The 20,259-nt window shown below is 23.4% G+C and overlaps 2 protein-coding genes across 3 annotated transcripts in view; one reads left to right on the top strand and one right to left on the bottom strand.

Annotated features, from left to right (window-relative positions):
- Positions 1–347: 347 nt before the first annotated feature.
- Positions 348–2,277, bottom strand: LOC129605525 (oocyte zinc finger protein XlCOF26-like). The gene is made up of 2 exons (XM_055515341.1): positions 1,430–2,277; positions 348–1,336 (listed from the first exon to the last, which is right to left on the bottom strand). The coding sequence occupies exons 1-2, from the start codon at positions 1,872–1,874 to the stop codon at positions 1,005–1,007; spliced, it is 777 nt and encodes a 258-aa protein (XP_055371316.1). The 5' UTR covers positions 1,875–2,277; the 3' UTR covers positions 348–1,004.
- Positions 2,278–6,973: 4,696 nt separating this feature from the next.
- LOC129605224 (neprilysin-1) overlaps positions 6,974–20,259 on the top strand; it is a 115,539-nt gene continuing 102,253 nt past the window's right edge. The window contains exon 1 of one of the 2 annotated variants that reach the window (XM_055514841.1): positions 6,974–7,013. The gene's annotated coding sequence lies outside the window, so the exon portion shown is untranslated. The remainder of the gene's footprint in view (positions 7,014–20,259) is intronic. The other variant, XM_055514842.1, reaches the window with a different exon arrangement.

Genomic DNA, 20,259 nt, shown 5'->3' with positions numbered 1-20,259 from the left:
TATGAAGAATTCAAACTTAGTGGTTGATTCATTCAAAGCGTTAAATTTTATTTTTTAATACTCTTTCGAAATTACATTTTTTCACTGGGATCAAAAGCATTAACCTATTCAGTAACAAATAAACTCGTCACAGAATATGATTTTTATTTAAGGAATTTTTGCAATAATTGTTTTTTTGTATGTTTTAAAATCAAGATCTTGATGTAAAATTTTCAACACACCGAAAACCAATTAATATTGATCGCGACACTCCGTATGGTCAAATATCTGCTTTCACTTATGCTTACACCATCATTGCAATTTACAAAATTACCCATTACTTATATAGTATAAATAAAACAATCACATATTTTTCTGCCAAGCTTTTAATTATGTCTAAATATATTTGAATATTGTATGAAAATATTCTTATAATACGTACAACATACAAATTCTAGGATTCTTATCTTATAAATTTTTAATTGGAAGATTTTATAAGGCATATACATTTTACTGTACATACTATTCTAATGTTGCATTTCAATTATTTTCAATTAACTTTTATTCCTTGCTGAGTCAGATACCTAAGTAATTATAAATTATTTTTAAAAAACGGTTGATATAAATACAAAAAAAAAAATTAGAAATATTTTTAATATACATACATGTATATGTATTTAAAAAAAAAGGAAATTTAAGCTTGAGTAAACTCATATTTTAAATTTATAATTGCTATTCTTATAAAATATGTTTAAATTTTTAGTAACTCATGTGTTCGCTGCGATGTAATTCAACACTGCTTTTGAAATGCTCCTTTAATTGTTGATAAATAAAATTGTGTACAATTTTTATTTCTAATACTTTGATGAAATCCATTTTTATACAACTCTTTTAAAGTTATTTTAAAATAACCAATGAAAATAAAACTTATTTAAATTTTGAGCTTTGCATTTAATATATGCTTTTAGGTTTAAATTTCAAAAATAATTAAGGTGATATTGAAAATTAGTTTCTTTTCTTTATCATTATACATGTAAATTTTCATGATGCTGTTTTTTATTATAATCTGAAAAGGTTTTTCCACAAATTTTGCACGTAAATGGTGTTTTTCCAGAGTGAGTCGCTTGATGAGCTTTTAAATCTGTTAATTTCAAAAATACTTTCCCACAATATATACAAACAAGAGGATTTTTTCTGTTGTGAACTCTCGAATGATCAAGTAAATTTAGTTCACTTCGAAATTCTTTCTGACATTTGTGACATTTAGTGATAGTGTACCTTTTGATTTTTGGTAAATTCCTCAATTGTTCCAAGGCAATTTTATGGATTTCATCTTTTTTTATTTTTGATGCTGTGTCTAAAATATAATTATATAGGTAATTAATTCTCAATAAACATTAAACAAAACCTAGAGGAACTGTTATTTTTTTTGAATTCATAACTTTCTTACCTTTTTGGTACTCTAGTAATTCTTCTCCTCTTCGTATTTTGAAACATGGGTGAGATGATCTATAGTGGCTTGCTAATGCTTTACATGTCGCAAATGTGGTTTTAGGGCACATCGTACACGTGTAAGAATAACAACTGTTTATTGTGGACCAGAAAATTTCTCCGCACTTAATGTTGTGGTCATTGAAACTTTCTTTCTTAGATTCCTGAAGTCGCCGATTTCTAGTAAAAATTACATTGGGTAGAATTTCATTAGGCTTATATTCCTCAATGTTTTCATCAATGCAAGATATTTCGAAATGTTGGTGTTCAGGCTGAAATTTTTGTTCTTCATAGTATCCATCTGTTTGAGAGAGTTCAGTATCTTGTTTGATTTCAAGTTTCATTTTACTTTCCTCGAAATATCCATCATCGCAAGGTTCGGTTTTAATGAATTGCGCTTCCATTTTTTTTCAATAGAAAATAACTATATCAAATCGGAACTTAACTTTAATAATAATTTTTTATTTAAATTACAATTTAACCCCACAATTAGAAAATTATAAATTAGGTTATATCTAAAATAATACACGAAATTATTTTGTTCGAAATTTTTCAATATTTTTTAAGAAACATTTATCTTATTGTACTAAATCAGCTTTTCTGTCAAACCAAACGCTTTTAATTGCATGGAATAAAAGAAAAATATAAAATCAAATTTCAATTTCCACTTCTTGAACCTTTTAAAAAATATATTTTTTTTTCTTAAATCAACAATATTAGAAAATTAATATAAACTTTACAAAGGTTTTTATATAAAGTTTTTAAGTTTTATTTTAGATTAAAGGAAATTAAAATCTTAGTTAATGTTTCGGGCCAGCTCTAGTTTATATTACTATTACTAAACTTCATTGACGAATAAATGTCAAATATTACATTTTTATGAGTTTTCCAAAAAAGACTTGCCGTTTTCGGAAATTAACCATGTCTTTAACTCTTATAACAAGCGACTAAAATCAAAAGTAAAAAATTTTGCTAAATAACATTATAACTTGGCAACTGAAGCTTCAAAATTGTCGCTTACAATACTTTATCGATATAATGCTATAGCCGGAAATATATATTATCAATTAACTTCAAAACTTTGAAATTCGTTTTTCCCAACTGTGTAAATTTTGAATTATGCCAGTGTTGTCGCAAACAAGCGATAAGTAACGAGTTTTAGCAAATACTTGTGCAATACAAATAAAAGTGACTTACATATTTATGCATGTATTTTAATTGTTTAATTTGCCCTGAAAACAATGAAGGAGCAAAAAGAAATATAGCTCCTGGGTTATTAAATGTAATCGTACTCAATGAAACTGCAACCGCATACTGCAACTTGAAATTTAGTTTATTTTATAATTTTTACAACTACTGTCTGACATTTTTTTTTTATTTTTGGCAGTATCATTTGTTATTTTTTTGTTTGGAAATTTTAAATGTTTCAAATGTTTTTAAGTTTTGTAATTAAATTTTGTGTTTTAAAAACGTTTAAAATCTTAAAGCTGTCAAGACATATGTTTCTTTTGGTTATGTCAGAAGATTTTATTTTAAGTAAAAATTTCAAAACGTTTTAATTAAAAAAAAATAAAATAAACAAAATTGATTCACAAATGATTTTTCTAAGTTTTAAACTTTTATAATGCAAAATCAAAATTTTTGGTTTTTTGTATTACCAAAATTCGGTTGTTCGTATTTTACAAAGTTTTCAAAAGTTTTTTAAACTTTTCCGTCTGGCTTGTTTCTTTTTCAGAATGAGTTTTTTTGTCACTGATCTCGATGTCACACTGTTTTCTTTTTTTAGTTTTTTCAAATTGAAAAAGAGAAAACGGATGAAAAAGGGAATCCTTCATAATTAATATTATACGCTTGTGCACAAAATTCATAGTTACTTTAATAATGTTTGTGTTATTTTAGAAACGAATTTAAAAGAGTTCAATTTTTCTAGCTTTTTTAAAAAATTCATCATCACTATAATTTACTCAAATAACGATATTTTTAGGACAAAATCATAATGAAATAAAATATTTGAAGACCTTTCAATCTACGATAAAATGAAAACATTTCTACTTTTCCTTCACTATTTTATTATTTCGCTTTTCGTTTTTAGAAAACTCCTTTGAAAACTAAATCATTCCGTTCACTTACTATCCACTTCACCAAAGAAAACTCTGCTTTCAAGTAAAAAGTTCAAAATACAAAAAAAAAAAAATCAGTATAACGGGATATTTTGTGAAAAATGCTGAAATTTATAAACAGGGTGTGTTACAGTTTGTTTTTTTTTTATATAAATATAAAAAAAAAAATTATATTTAAATATTTTAACAAATAATTAAAATTGAATCAGATCAGATAATAACGGCCTGATATTTCATAGAAATTTCAACTAGGGAAGATTTAGTGTAATTAAAAATGCATTATTGAAATTCAATTAACTTAAGCTCTTTAGGTGTTTAAGCAAATATTAGATAAAGCAGAGCAAAATCTTGTGTAATTGAATGAAGTAATTGATTGTGAATTTAAAATATGCATGGAGGCATGTGTTTAAGAGTTTCTATTAAAATGATGAAAAATTTTAAAAACGTCCCGCAATAGTATTTGTTTTTGTATAAATTTATGTTCCAGAGAGCCACTACTGGTTGCATTTTTTTTATGTATAACTACAATTGCACTCAAGAGACTAATATATATATATATATGCATGTTATATTTTAGATAGTTTGTTATATATTTTTGTATAATACTCAAAAAATTCGTGAAAAAGAAACTTTAAAAGAGTTAAACGTCTCCATACATAAAAATGGAAAGAAAAATTTCCGCCTCAAGAGTACTTTTTGTATATGGCAGAAGCAAAAGATTTTTCATTCTTGTAAACATAAATGCTAAGTTATTTATGAAACAATTATGTTGAAAAGATTATATGCGAAACATAAAAAGAAAAGAAGAATCCAATATGTGAGTAGATTGTCATTTGATTATAAAATTGCTAGAAATTGCTGCATTTTGTTGAAACAACATGAATTTGTACCAACAAACACCTTTTTTAAATCTAAATTACTGCATAAATGTTTGTTATTTCATTGCTATTACAAATTTTGTATCAAATTATTTTTTTTTCAAATATTAGAAAATTTATAAAATTGTTTTAATTTGATCTTAGGATTTACTTAGTAAAATCTCATATACCACATTATGTATTAATTTTTTATAAAAACGAATTTGTCATATGTTATTAAATAATTTATTTTAGAACAATATATTGTTTTTATAGAAATGAATTCGGTGAAATCGCCTAGTTCTTCAAATAATTTAAAAACCTTTTCAATACGGAAAGACACAGTTGAGAATTCTGTAATAAATCCAACAACAAATGAGGTATAAAAATTATACATTTTATTATAATTATAAATGTGTTAATCAATTAGAATTATTTTAGAACATTCATAAGAGTTATTATAAGGATCAAATAAGAACTGTTAATGACGATGCAAATATTGTAGGTGATGGAAATAAAACACTTTCAGCTATATCAATTTTATCTAAAAGTTTATCAAAAAAATCCAATACAAATAGAGAAGATGAAAAAGATAGGAGACGTGAACTTCATAAAAAAATTATTCAAGAATTATACAATCTTGATATAAGAGCAAAAAAAGGAAAATTAGAAAAAATAAGATATTTTTTAACAAGCGAAAATACAGACCAGCCTACAATATACTTCAATGGTGATCAAGACCTAAGAAATAACAGAGTTCTAGATAAAAATACAGAAAAGATATTAGAATCGAAAAAAATTGAAAATAATAATTATGAACCTAATAAATTTAGAATTGTGCAGTCATTGAATTCTTCCCCTTTATATAAAAAAGAATCAAAAGAAATAGATCTTCGACAATGCGGTGACAATGGTTTTGATCTGATTTCGAATAAAAGTTATAAATTTAAAAGGCAACAAATTAAAGTCAGTGAAAAACTCGATAAATCATCTTCAAATAAATATTCAGAAAGGAAAGAAAAATCTGACAAGGAGGAAAATTATAAAATAATAGAAAATATTTACTGTCAAAGTTTGATTAGTAATAAGAGTTCTTTAGGTTTGCAAGAAATTAATAAAAATCAAATTCCTCATATAAAATCCTCTGATAAATCAATAGTAGAGACAAAAAAGTATGACAAAATCGTTAAGAGATTATTGAAACACTCTTATGATCTCAAAAAATTACAATATGAAAATATAAGACATACAATTCAATATATGCAACGTTTAGATAAAATTGTACAAGAAAACTTATTAATTTTGTAAATATTGTTGAAGCGAGAAATTAATTGTTATAAATTTTTAAAAATAAGAAGTTTTATGATTGGAAAATGTATTCCTTTATACTTTAAATTTTGAAAACAAGAATTTAAATAAATTTTACATAACATTGTGTCAAAATGGCGTTAAAATTGAACCTCGAATAACAGTTTTATTTTTTTCTGTAATAACATTTTGCAGCTTCTGCATATATTTTCTATGTTTTTGAAATTTTTACTCTCAATCTCTGTTTTTATTATTTATCGTTTGTTAACTGATTTAGAACAATTTATGGAAATTATATTTTTAGTAACGTGGAGTTTTTCATCCCGGAAGGACGTACTTAAATAAGTGTAAACCTATAATATAGTTGTTTTATGTCCGTTCGTGGCTTTACAAAATTTTTCTAAAATAATTTTTTTTTCTCTTTTTTTTTCTTTTGGTTGCGATTTTCCTTTTTGTTTCTCACTTATTTTGTCTCATTACATTAATAATTATATATTATTAAAATATTATAAGTGAATGTACAAATATAAATATGTATTTATAAAATATAAAAAATATCGATGAAATATTTTTTGTTATGTAAAAAGTTTATAATTATATGTATCCAAAATAGAGACGAAAAAAGACTTTAAATTATGTAGGTCTGTACGTGTAATGTGAAAAATTCCGGTGGGTTAAGTTAAAGCTGTATTCATGTATTTATTAAGTAAAGAAGAAAAAAACTAAACAGAATAATGTTAATAACGTAAATTAATGGTATTAAAACCTTATGATTTTAATAATTAAAACGAATGGAAATGGTGAAAATAATAGAGAGAAAGGATAATTCGGCCATACCGCATTTATTTTAAATTAAATTTTAATATTTTATCTTAAAAAGTGGATTTTTTCTTTGGAATATTTTAAAAATATGGTATACATTTGAAAATTAAAAAAATAATTAAAAAGTATAAATTTTTATAATATTTTGGTTAAGGTGTCAGGTAGTGCCTCTGCAATCAATGATATTAATGTATATGTATATATTTTTATTATTTAATAAAGAAATGTGTGGTTCGTAATGGAAAAAAAGCGAAAAGAAGTGAATATATGAGTACAAGATAAATATTAATATAAAATAAAAAATTGTAAAAAATTGTGTGCAAATATAAAATATTAAAGCTCCTGTATTACACTTTTAATTGGAAAGTCAAACACAAATCATTAGTCAAACACAAATCATATTTACAGAAAACAGCTAATAAATTTTATATTCAAGGTGAGTTGTCTTAAGTGGTTGGTAGTTAGTACTAGCAGTAAATCATGCATAAGGTTTCTTAATTAAGTAAATGTTTACAAAATAAGTTCATTATTAAGATTTTAACATTCAAAGAAAATTCAATAATTATGTGTTGTATATATTTTTTTTAAAGATTAGGAGAAACTGGTTTCACACCATATATATAGAATGTAAATTCATGGAAATTAATTGAATTATGTCAGTTATAAATTTAATCATATACAATTACAATATTAAATTTTGTATACAAATTTTAAGGTGGAGGTTTAATTTTTGTAGACTCTTGGACTCCACGACTATATAATAGAGTTTTGGTTTTATGGCACTGTATAATATGAGCTTCTAAATTTGATTTTTTCCTTGGCTAGTATTATGACCGTATACGCCTGCCATATATCTTACCGTTAGAAAAACTAAACTTGTTGTGAAAAATTATATGGATAGTACAATGGCTGGCTATATTACTCTTACTCGTATAATTTTCTGGAAAAATAATTTTTTATATATCTTTTGTGAGCAATTTAAGAACTATATAAGGAACAATAAGATATTTCAATTTTTTATAATTTCTGTAATTATACAAAAGGATTCAAATGATTATTTTCAATTTCATTTAAATTGGAGCTTTAATTCCAAAAATAATTTCTAATTGAGAGGGAAAACTGATGTTATATAGTCCTGTATTGTTTTCTATAATTAAAATCAAATTTTTCTTCTCATCTTATAAATATAAGCTGTTACTAGAAACGTGTTATAAAATATAAACATTAGGTACACAACAAAATATATATTTGTGTATATGCAAAACTAATTAATAGGGTACCCTACCCTATTAATTATTTTTCATTCCCGACAAAAATTCAGGAAATGAAAATGTCAAATAATTTTGTAAAAGAAAAAAGAAACTTTTTGAATAGAGGAAATGAACTCATTTTCTTTGGTTCATTTCCTATTCTTTTGATAAAAAAAAAAACTCATTCTAGTTAATTGATTTTTCATTTTAAATTAAAATTTCTTTCTTTTTTTATTATTTTTTTTTTGTAAAAATCAGTATTTTTATGATATCATAGCAGTTGTTTTTGCTTATTCTTTTCCTTAGTATAACACTGTTTTCATATAAAAATATTAAAACAAGGAGTTACCAATCCTTTGTGAAAAAACTTGTTTTTTTTTTTTACTGTGTTTTACTTAAAGTGTCACTACACTACATCATCGCATTTAAATTTTTATATTATACAAAGGAAGCAGACACGTTTTATCGTATATCTGTATACAAGTATATGAAAAAGCAAAAACAAAACTTACAACTTTAGTGAGCATGCGTCGAATTTGATCATCTGTTTTTGATTTATTTTTTATAATTACGTTTATTCCATTCTTTGTTTTTATCCTTCTCTTCCGTCTGAGTTAATTTTTTTTGTTTTTCTTGTTCTATTCTTATAGTAAATAACTGTAAAACCGACTGAAGCAGTTCATTTTCTCTCATTTTTTTTATTTTTGTATTTCTTTCTTTTACAATTATTTTTTCCTTATCAGTTAAAAGTTATCATCAATTTTCTTCGAGTTAGTGTTGCCAAACTTCATAATATGGTATATAATGGTAGAAATCGAAGGGAAGAAAACTAAACAAAACAAAAATAAAAAAAAACATAAATAAGAAGGAAAATTGAGGAAGAATAACAAAAACAAAAAGTAAATATTTTTTTTTGCTATTTTCATTCTTTTTCTTTATTCACAATTACTTATTACTATCGAAAACAAAATAAAGAAAAATATATAAATGAAAAATAAAATACCCGGTTATAATAATGTTTATTATTATTATTGAAGGAACAAAAAAACAAAAAGTGGTTAACTCTTCCCCCCTAAAAAAAAGTATAGGTAGACCGTACCATTCCCATTTACAGAAAAATATTTAAAAGCTAGTGACACGCGGTAAAAATCTTTAGTTGTCGGAGAGATTTTGAAGTGTTCGGAAATTTTTAATAATTCATAAAAAAATAAAGAAAATATAGAAAATTTAAAAACAATTATAAAATAATTGAAAAATAATAAAAAAAAACATATTTGAAATTTTTAATAAAACTTTTAATTTACTATTGTGAATGATTGTGGATTGAAAATATAAAAACAATCTAAGAAATTTTTTAATGTAAAAATAAAATGTGCTTTTAATATTATAAAACTCAAGTTACAAGATAAAGTGGAAATTTATTTAAAAAAAAAGAAAAAGAATTGTGAAAAGAAAAAATTTAAAAAAAACAAAAATTCTCAAGTACTTAAGGAAAAAAAAATAATTATAAAATAGAAAAGCATATTTTGAAAAATTAAGGGTAATTCAAGTCTAATAAGGATAATCTCAAATTGATGAAAATTTAAATCGTATTCAAAGAAAGAAAAAATTAAAAATTTGAAAATTTTTGTTGAAACTATAAAATTAGTAAGTGCGTCTAAAAATTATTTAGAAAATTTTAATTTTTTAAAAAAATTTTTGAAAATTTAAGAAAAATAATTGATATTTTTTATATTTGAATAATAAATAATAAAAGAATTCAACAACAGTTAAAATAAATGATGAAAAATAACCCAAAAGAAAAAACAAGTAATATAGATCTTTAAATTTATGTCAAAGACTTCGGCACTTTGGATTGCATTTCATTTTTCTAAACACAATAATGCAATTGACAATGTAATTTTTCCCATATTTCTAAATCGGTTTGGTGGATTTAAGATTTTTTGGTTATTGGGCTGGAATCATGTTGTATCTTTTAAAAATTTATTAATTTATTACTGTCAATTGATTGAATAAATAATATTAATTAGAGTTCGAATGAAAAATTGGTAATTGATGTATAATCAATATTTTTATTTCGAAAAAAAAATTGTGTGCAGAATATTTGTAGATTAGAAACTTTAATGTACTTTTATAGGTCAGTTTGTTGGAATCAGGTAACCCCATTTTTCGCCAGTGTTTTTTTGATTTATGATAACAATTAATTGAATTTCTCGGTAACTTTGTATTTATCAAATAAAATGAAAAAATTTCTATGCTTTAAAGATTCTTTTTAGAATTATTCAAGTTGTTCAGCATGATATTCGTAAATCCAATTTTGGATATCTGGTACTGGTAAATTTCCTCACATATTGGCCGCACAATGAATGCATTAAAATTACTCAAAATTGCAATTATATTATGAGAAAATAGACTTGTTCTAGTCATCAATTTTTGAATTTAATTTTTTTAACATACAACAAGTTATCCTGTTTTTTAATTGCGTGGCATTAGATAATTGAAATACATATTTATTTATTTGTTTGATATTAATAGAAGAAGGTTCAGAAAAAATTAAATTTATTATTTAATTTAAAAAAATTTTTTTTAAACCAAGCTTTTCCCCCTTTTTTTCTCTTGTATAATTTTGTTTACGCAATTCTGTGATTTTTATATAATCAAGTAGATTAATTTATAAATATTAAAAATGCCATAATGATTAATTTGAAGGGGAAATTGCTATTATAAATTTATAATTAGTATAAAAAATCATCTACACGTTAAAGTGTAAAAAAAACTAATTGTAAGAGTGTACAATAAATGAGTGAATGAATTATAAAATAAAAATAATGAAAATTTTTTAATTGAAAAAAATTCTATACATAAGTACACTGTGATGTATGTTTATACAAATAAATTATTACAGGGGTTATAATAAAAATTGTATAGCGAATTGAGATTAAAAGTAGGAAGCTTACTAATTAAAATTGTATTTATAATTATTGCAGATTCCTAATGAATTGAGGTATGATTTAAATTAGGAAAGTAAAAGTTTTATAGAATACTTTTTTAAAGAATACGGCACAACATTAGGTATAACATTAGGTATTTAGAAAGCTTATAAATTGTTTTAGAAAGCTTAACAAAATTTGATTAATTTAAATAATAATCGAAGAAAATATAAATTTTTAAACATTTTAAAATAATTCAACTGCAACTACAAAGAATCATTACAAGAGAGTTATTTAAGAAATTGCTTGGTATTATAAACTTAAGGTATTCTCACTTATTTCTATAATATTGTTCTTCACAAGACCAATTGAAAAATTTGGACAGAGCTTTTATAATGAAATTATTTTCAACAACTTTGTTGCTAATTTAAAAAATAAGGCCATATTTATGTCATTTATGATTGTATTATTTTTTTTAAAATGAATACTTGGTTTAGTTTTAAGCAAAAAGTTCACTAAATAAGTTGGAAAATAAAAAAATATGTTTTTTTTTTTTTCTAAAATTTAATGTTCGTTTATAGTAAAATTTAAAATTTAAAATTGTGCGGTTAAAATTTTAACTATAGGTTTTAGTGAATTAATTTACGAATACTATGGAATTATTATAGGAAAAATCTATGCAATTATGAGTCGGTAATCGAGGTGTTTTGGAGATATTTTCAGTTGTTTCTGGATTTGATTTTTTTCTAAAAAGAAGTGTTACTTTCTAATAGCTAATATCACATTTACTTTCAATTCGAGTGGTCTTAAATTTTAAAATGCAGCTTACTTTGTTTAGAACTTAGGATATTCGACGTAACTTGGTAAAAACCTAAAAATCAGAACAATTTTATTTTTAATTCATTTTATGTCAATTTAAAAAGTTTTCACCAATTCCAATTTAAATATAATTTTATAAATAAGAAAAAATTATTCTCAAGAACAATTTCTTATTATTAATATTTTCCAATTTCTTAATAATCTTAAATTTTTTATAATCAACATTTTATTGAACAAAATATATGTAAAAACAAATCCACTTTCAAAAAATCTCAATGGCGTTAAGATTTTTATTTATTTTTTATTTAAAATTTATTAATCAATTATTTTGTCATTTTTCATTAACGAAATTATTATTTTTTTATCGTAAATAATTTTGATTTATATATATGTACGCCTCTCCAGCAATATTGAATTCATCATCACCAATTAATAATTGTATGTGTATCTATATACATATATTAAATCAATTATTATTTTCATTTTTAATTGACGGGTTTTATGTGCGTCAGAAGAGTATAGTAATACTGTATAAACTGAAATATGAGTGCGTTTATATTATGCTAATTAATATAAGAGATGTGAAAGTGATGAATTTTTCAAAATATTTTTATTGTACTTAACTATAAGAGCATAGGCACATAATAATTGTATGTTTATAATTATTTGAGAATATTGAAATTAATTTGAAGCTCTTGTATTTTGAATTTTTGGATTATAATTTTAATACTAAAATTAAAATAAAAATTTGTGTGGTATTTAAAATAAAAGTTTGTTTGAGAGCAAAGTAAATAATATTGGTAAAAGAATTGCTTCAAGTTTTAATAGAAAAATTATTCAGGATAAAATTAATTTTTACACTATTAACTTATTATTAATAAACATGTGTGATATATGGTCTAACCTTAAAAACACCGTTTCTTTATTAGTTGTGGGGCGATAGAAATTCAGTACCTACCCCAACTTTAATTTTAGATCTTATTTTAGCATTTTTTAGCATTAGTTAAAAATACATTCGGTAAGGGCATCCCGCCGAGGTCACGCGATTAGACACTCCTGTGATATGAAATTTCTTTTTTGGAAAACAATGTTGAGCGTCTGGCGATTTTGTGGTCGAATTAGCCGATTAAGTGATTTAAAATTGAATCCTAATAATGGGCCACCTAAAAACTAAATTGTAGTAGCATTCACAAACAAATAATCTTTAAAATTGCTAGTTTTTTTGTGTGTTTTCTTTAAATCAAAAAACTAAATGTTTAAAAAATCACCTATTATATATTTTCACCTATTAAATTTGCTATAATTTTCTTAAGATATAAGATGCATTCGATTAAGAGCACTTCATTGTCATTATGCTTTCGTTTTGAATGCATTTTCTGTTTTTGAATCTTCTTTCATATAATTCATATGTGTGTGTATGTGTAAAAGATTATAAATTAAAATTCATTTTCTTATTTTTAATTTTTGTTTTACCGTAATTAGTAAAGTTTTAATAAGTTTAATTATGATAACTCTGTAGAAATGGAGAATGGAATTGTGGACAAGCAAGTATTAATTGAAAAGAGAGAAAATTAAGTCTTTTTTCTTCCATTTTTACCGAAGAAAATTTTTTACTTTTGAAATAAAACTTTTAATTAAATTTTTTTTAGTTTTTTTTGTCTATAAAGTTGTAGAAGATGCTGACAATTAGTTGCTAATTATTGCAAATAAGTTTAATTTAATTTTAGATTTGCTATTTCGGAAAATATGCGCCATATAAAAAATTGTTTGTGTTTTCACAATAATGGAAAGTGAGTGTTTTGAGTGGCCGAAATCCAAGAATATAGAATTTGTAAAAGAATATAACAAATAACGGTTTTATGATTTTTATGGTTTCGGAAAATACAAAATGCAAGTCAAAAATGTGTGACGCCGAATCTGTTAAGAAAATACTGTTTATTAGTTTCGAATATCTTGAGTATGCATTTTGCTTGTATTCACATACTATAAATGTTTGTATTATGATATATTTCAGATGGAAGTTTTATCTCAAATTTTAAATCAGTTTTCCAGTTAAATTCAGAACTGTCATCTTCTCTTAAAAATAAATTCATTAAATAAAATTCTAGTTTCGAATAAATTCTATAATTTTCTGAAATCCTATATCGAAACTTTTACTTAAATAATCAATCGAAAATTTAATATTCTTTGGGATTTTTTAAAAAATTAAATATTTGCACTATAAAGAAAATCAAAAAAATTTTTAAAATATTCAAGAAATTTGTTTAAAATAATTGCTTTTTCAAAAGTATCAAAAATTTTAAAATAACACTAGATTAGAAAATTTGTATATGTGCATACAATGTATAAGTAAAACTTTATAATTTTTAAGCCTACAACTAAAAAATTTTAATTAGTTTTATAAAGAATTTTTTCATATTTCTTTACACTATATACTCGTACACTTTTATACCAATGAAATTTGCATGTTCAGAAGTTGAAATTTGAAAACCTTATATATGAATATTAAAATAATTTGAAAAATATTTTTTGCTTTAAGCAATTTTAAATTACTCTAAATTAATTATTTTTTTTTCACCTTCTCCATCCATATATCCTCGAGGTATTCACACAAAAATAAATTTATTTTCATATTTTTTATAAAAAAAATACCTACATACATATATCTTCTATAGGTTCTGTAAATATTACAAGTTATTTTAATAAACTTTCTATATGATTTATTACACTACATTAAAAAAAAAAACTCAAAATCAACAATGTTTTTTGACTATATTTTGTTGTTACAAAAATGTGTATATGTTTGATGGGTGTATGTAATGAATAGATTAAAATAGATTACAAAATAATTGAAAATGAATAATTATACATACAAAAGAAGAAAAATAAATAACAAAATGTAAATATTTTCAATATCAATAAAATAATGATAAGAGTATATTTTTTAATAATGAGAGTTTTAGTTTATAATTTGAGAACTTAATACATTAGTATGTAGATTATAAAATACACGAGAGTGTTTCTATTTAATGTGTGTGTGGTTTGACACAATGTATTAAGTGTGGTTTTTATATGTTAAGTGATTTGACGCGAATTATAATCAAAGGAGGTTAAAATTGTTTACATTTTTTATGATGGTAAAATAAATATTATGGTTGAAAAGGTAAAATTTATTATATGTTTTAATTTATAATATTTTGGTTTTATTGAGAAGGTATTATTTATGATATATTACCACAATAATAGATATCTTATGATAGATTTACAATTTATAATATATTTAAAGCCAAACATCAGAGTGTTTAAATCAAACCACATCAAAGAAAATTATATCTAATATTATCTAATTAATAAAGAATAGATTTTGCGCATAAATTACTATAATACGCTCCATTTTAATGAATTAATAAAAAATTTGAATTTCAAATAGAAATTGCAAGATATTTATTGCTCGAAACTGATGTTCTTTACAAATTACTTTATAGAGAAAGAGACAGTAATTAAATTCTGCTGGTAAAACTATTATGAATACGGCAAATACTTCAAGGCGATGAACTACTTCTTGTCTCATATCTTGGAATATTAAATATATTTCAGGTCCTTAAGATGGACAACATTCATGTAATTTTACTTTAAGGTAACTCGAATCGGAGAATATCAAACTATCACAGTTTATAAATATTGACAAATATTTCTTAAATATAAAAATTATTCCTACCTCTACACGCACTCTTATGGTAATAAATTTGTACTTATGTAAGTATTTTTTCCTTCAATGCAACGTAATATCGTAATGAAAGGACGAGACTTATATGAAAAAGGACGAGGATGGGAAGGGGGAATGAATGATAATTCGACTTTATTACTCAACAAGAAGCTATTATTGACGTTATATTTTGAAGTCCAAATATCCAGAACGTATTTTTAACTATCTAAATACTTATATCTGTAATTTTTTATGTCTTTAACTATCTAATAATATCTGTAACTCAGAAAAAAAACTTAAAAATTGAAAAATCTTCAAAGTAAAACCAAATTCTTGTTGTTCTTTTCATTTAGCATATAAGAATAATAAGAAAAATAAAAATATTTTGATATTGACTCTGACGCTATTGTAAACAATTTTATTTAATGGAAACGGAAAAAAATATCGTAATAAAGGACGTCCTTATGGTACATCCTGTTCTTTTATTCACTTATTTCTGATGTTTTTTTTCCCTTATACTTATGTGTATTCAAAGTTCCAGTCGTTCCAAGTCACTTTATTTTTTTTTTATTTGTTTTCTGAAAGTCTAATATTACGTTTCATTTTTCGTTGTTAATAATTTTTATTATTTGGAAAATGAAAATAAAAAATCAGAGAAAAAAATATAACAATCCTTAAACAAATACAAATATGACACAAAAAGTATACGCACAAATAAATTTATTTGAATACACAAAAAAAGCTAATAATGAAAATTAAAAGACAAAAATTTAGAACCAAATTATGTTATTTAAGTACATTAAAGTATCGTGCTGATTATATCAATGGGTAGCCAGAAAAAAAAGTGACCAAAAATGTTTACTTTAAGATTTATTTCAAGAAAAATTATTATTTTCCAAGATAACATTCAGAAATGAAAGATGAGAGAGTAAATAAATTATTTTAAATGTCTCATATTTTGTCACCATTGAACGAACTGAAGAAGGAGTTTGGCGTTGTATAATATTCTTTTGTAAATTTTGTGAAAATATGAAAATACAAAACGCTTAACAAGCTATTTTCTTATTTCTCGTGTTTAATTACCAAATAGTTTTATATTTGTGTAGCATACGCCTTCAAATATAAATTATGAATATAAAGCCATTTTGTAAATCACAGCAAGTAAATGACGCTGTGTCTTAATGAAAATTTCTTGAGCTTACCACTTTAAAAGTATGCAAATAATTCATTGGTAAATTTCACTTTAAATTGAAACAAGAATTTTATGTGTTTCAAAAATTTTATGGAACCATAGTTCACGCGAGTTAGGCATCAATAAAAATTGAAAACCTGGCGTCAGGAAGACGCGTGTGTACAGATCATTAACATTGAAGGGACATTTCAGACTACTGACAATAAGACTTGTATTAGAGATCACCCCATATAGAGACGATTTTTAGAATTCTATTTAAGATTTAAACAGCACTTTTGAATTTGTATGACCTTATAAAAGGAAATTGAATTTAAAATAAGACCAATAGAAGTTGAAAAGTTTAAACTTCAAATACAATGGTTTGATTTGCATACTTATAGGGAAATTTTAATCTTTTGTCTTTAACAAGTGTCTTTTTCAATCATTCAAATTTCATTTTTAAAATTTACAATATTTTTCCTTTTCTTTGATAAAATTTTGAAAAAAAAATTCCCTATAAAAATATCAAGTTACTTTTTGTTTTTTTTTTTCGTTTTTTTTTCTGACATTTGCTTTTAACTTTATGAGATCTCCTTTTGTTTTAATGCGTGTAAATAAACAATAATAAAAGTTAAAATATAATAAGTAGAAAAGTAAAAAGAAAATATCAAAGAAAAACAAAATGTTAAAAGTAAAATTATCGCGAAAAGTAAATATTTTCAATTAACCTCAGGTGAAAAGGACTACAAAGGAAAAAGAGCGCTAAAAGTCTTTTTATTTTTCTATTGTTGTTAAACTCAACACAAAATGAAGAAGTAACGAAACATTAAATGAGATGGGAAACCATGGATGAAAATTGTAAATATACTTACAAATAATTTAAGTTTTTCTTTGTTTTTATTTTATTTTTTTGAAAGGAATCTTAAATTAGGCTGACTTCTTTTCAGGCAATATTAAATTTTAGATTAAATGTGTATTTAGGCAGTTTACTTAATTATTGTTAACAACACAAATTTTTGTTTATGAAAGGTATATAAGTATAAAATTTTTCGAATCTGGAAGTGTACGAGTATTTCTTATAGTTGGCAATATATAGGTGGAGTTTTGTAGCTTAGAAGAAAAAATAAATTTATACACTAATATCTAATGATAAAAGCAAAAATATCTCATACTTTCATACACAACATTTTGACTGATGATAGCCTTAAAAATTAGTTTGAAAACGATTTTTTGAAGTCTAAATTCAAAGCAGAAAATCACTTCGTTCAAGTTCTAAGATTTTTGCTATTCTGTCATTTTAACAGCTTTCAAAAAATATGACAGCACTTGAAAGAAATATGTTTGATGGTATGTTAAACCAATAATGGTATGATAAACTTGTATGATTCTATTATATAATATGTTAAAATCCCTAGAAGGTTAATACCTTCTAAAAGATATTAATAAAAAAAAAGCAAGGTATCATAGAAATAAAGATAAGAGATAAATAGATAAAGATAAAAACCAAAAAAAAAAAATGTTTTCCTTTAAGGATAAAAGGACTTGTGTTTCTCCTTTTTTGCTCTTTTATTAAGACTGTCGTTGTTTTTTTAAGTAAAATATTCAAAACACATTTAAGTAAAAATATACAAATACAATTTACTTCATTTCACAATTACCTGTGAAGGTATAAAATATACGTGTATAAGTGAATTTTTATTCAAATTATTTGAATTTAGGGTACAGTGACGAACAACGTTATTAAACATAAACAAGTAAAAAAGACAATTGTTTTTTAAAAAAAAATATTATTTTTATTGTTGATAAGAAATTAATTTTTCATTTCAATATCAAAAAATTCTTTGAAATTTATTCAAATTTTTGGATAACTTCATATTTAACATAAATTGGATCTAGTCTGGAAAGCTAGGGAAATTAACGTTTGAATTTAAAAATTCAAAAATTTCATTCATACTATAAGTTTGAAACAAATTCAATTCAAGTTAGAAATTTCAGTAGTAAGTTCTAGATTGAAACATTTTGAGAACAAGAATGAGGTTAAATAAGGATAACATTGTGGGGATTTTGTATGAAACAAACATCGTTATACCGTGTTTGATTCAAGCATATGAATCAAACATGTTAGACTTTATGAAATTAACATAGAAAACATTTTATTGGTTGTGTTATCCTGTAATATTTTCAAAATACTTGTAAGTTTTTATTTAGAAAAAAGTTGAATTACATTATATTCATACAACTAATTCGTGTGCGTCAATAACTAAACAATTTATTAATTTAGGTTTTATAATGTTAACCTTGTGGTTTAGTGTAACATCATAAGTGCTTCTAAATTTCCTTATTGTCTATGATATACACTCGAATATTCATAATGTTAATGAAATTTTTACCATTTCACCTAGAACGTATTGCGAAATATGTTCGTCAATCAAATTCATATACAGTTTTTATTGCAATAAAATATTTTCATCATGTAAAAATGTTTTATATCCTCAAAAAAACTCTGTTATCAACAGGTTTGATTAGATGAATGGCATAAAATTCAATATTCAATTTTTTTAAGTGTTTGCGTGTTTTGCTCAAATTCTCTTTAAAGAAGCATCTCTGTTTAAATATGAAAACATTTTTTTCAAATTCATTCATTTTTATAATTCACTGTATACAAAAAAAAGGATGTTTTGTTATCATTAAATTACCGTTACCATTAGATTGAATATCATTATTTTAACCAGTGCTTATGAAGTTAAAAATGCCTTCATTTTTATCTTATTTTATCCAAAAAAAATTTAGTTGAAAAAAGAAACAAAAGCACAAAATTTACTTGAAAATCACAATAAAATTAAATGAAGGCAGAGTTCTGAATAGAATTTTAAAAAGGATATTATTATTATTTTTGTGTTTTTTACATTAAAGAATATTTAAATGTATATACATATATACACCTACAGCAAAATGAAATTTAAAATTTTTAAATATTCGAGAAATATGAAAAAATTCAAAAGAACAGCTTTAAATACTGTATTATGTAGTTTATGCTGCAGAAAAAAATTTAGCTTTAAATTTAGGGTGTAATGGAAATTTTAAAGAAAAATTAAAGTTTTATTAAGAGAATTATAACTTATTTACCTTTATAGTTCAAGTCTAATGTAAATAATTCATGGATCTTTAACTACTTACTTAAACATTCTGTGTTCACATAGTTTTTTATTTTATTTTAAGGCTGTAATTAATTTGCGGTACAGTGTAGTTTTTGATTTAAAAAATTTAAATCAGTTTCTAAAAATTAATATTTTTTATTCCCCATTCTCGCGGCATATTCATTCCAATTAACTGGAAGAAAAGAAAAGTAATTGTGAAAATTTTTCATACCTTAAAAAACTACTAATTTTTAATTGAAATATTTTCTACCTGAGGTTGGAATTTTTAATTAAATCGTGTATTTAAAATTTTACAAAAAGTACAATGATTTTAAAGAATTGCACTTGTTAACTCACCATAAAGAAAGTGGAAATAAGACAAACGATCCAAAATTTGAGAATTTAATAAATTTAATTTATCAAATAGTTTTTTAACCACTGAAAGGGGGGGGGGATTTGAATCGCGATTTTCATAAAAAGGTATACAAAATATTACAAAGTGTTCTAGATAATTAATTGGTGATAATTTTTGATTTTAAAACTAATTTTTTGATTTAAAAACTTTATAATAAATTTCATTTATTACAATCCATTAGCTGTGAATCCATTTATAATTTTAATCATATTTTAGGTTGCATTCGATTGTGAGTATAACTAATATTTAGAAAT

This window comes from Condylostylus longicornis, unplaced genomic scaffold (genome assembly GCF_029603195.1).
Source record: "Condylostylus longicornis isolate FDR11 unplaced genomic scaffold, ASM2960319v2 ptg000013l, whole genome shotgun sequence".
NCBI classification, from domain to species: domain Eukaryota; kingdom Metazoa; phylum Arthropoda; class Insecta; order Diptera; family Dolichopodidae; genus Condylostylus; species Condylostylus longicornis.
Note: the sequence above shows the minus strand (reverse complement) of the source record. Positions and strands in the feature narration are given on the sequence as shown.

Excerpts from the sequence above, each read along its gene's own strand:
- LOC129605525 (XM_055515341.1), bottom strand. The coding sequence starts at position 1,874 with ATGGAAGCGCAATTCATTAAAACCGAACCTTGCGATGATGGATATTTC. Across the intron at positions 1,337-1,429 it reads ATTACTAGAGTACCAAAAAG|ACACAGCATCAAAAATAAAA; the intron begins GTAAGAAAGTTA and ends ATTATATTTTAG.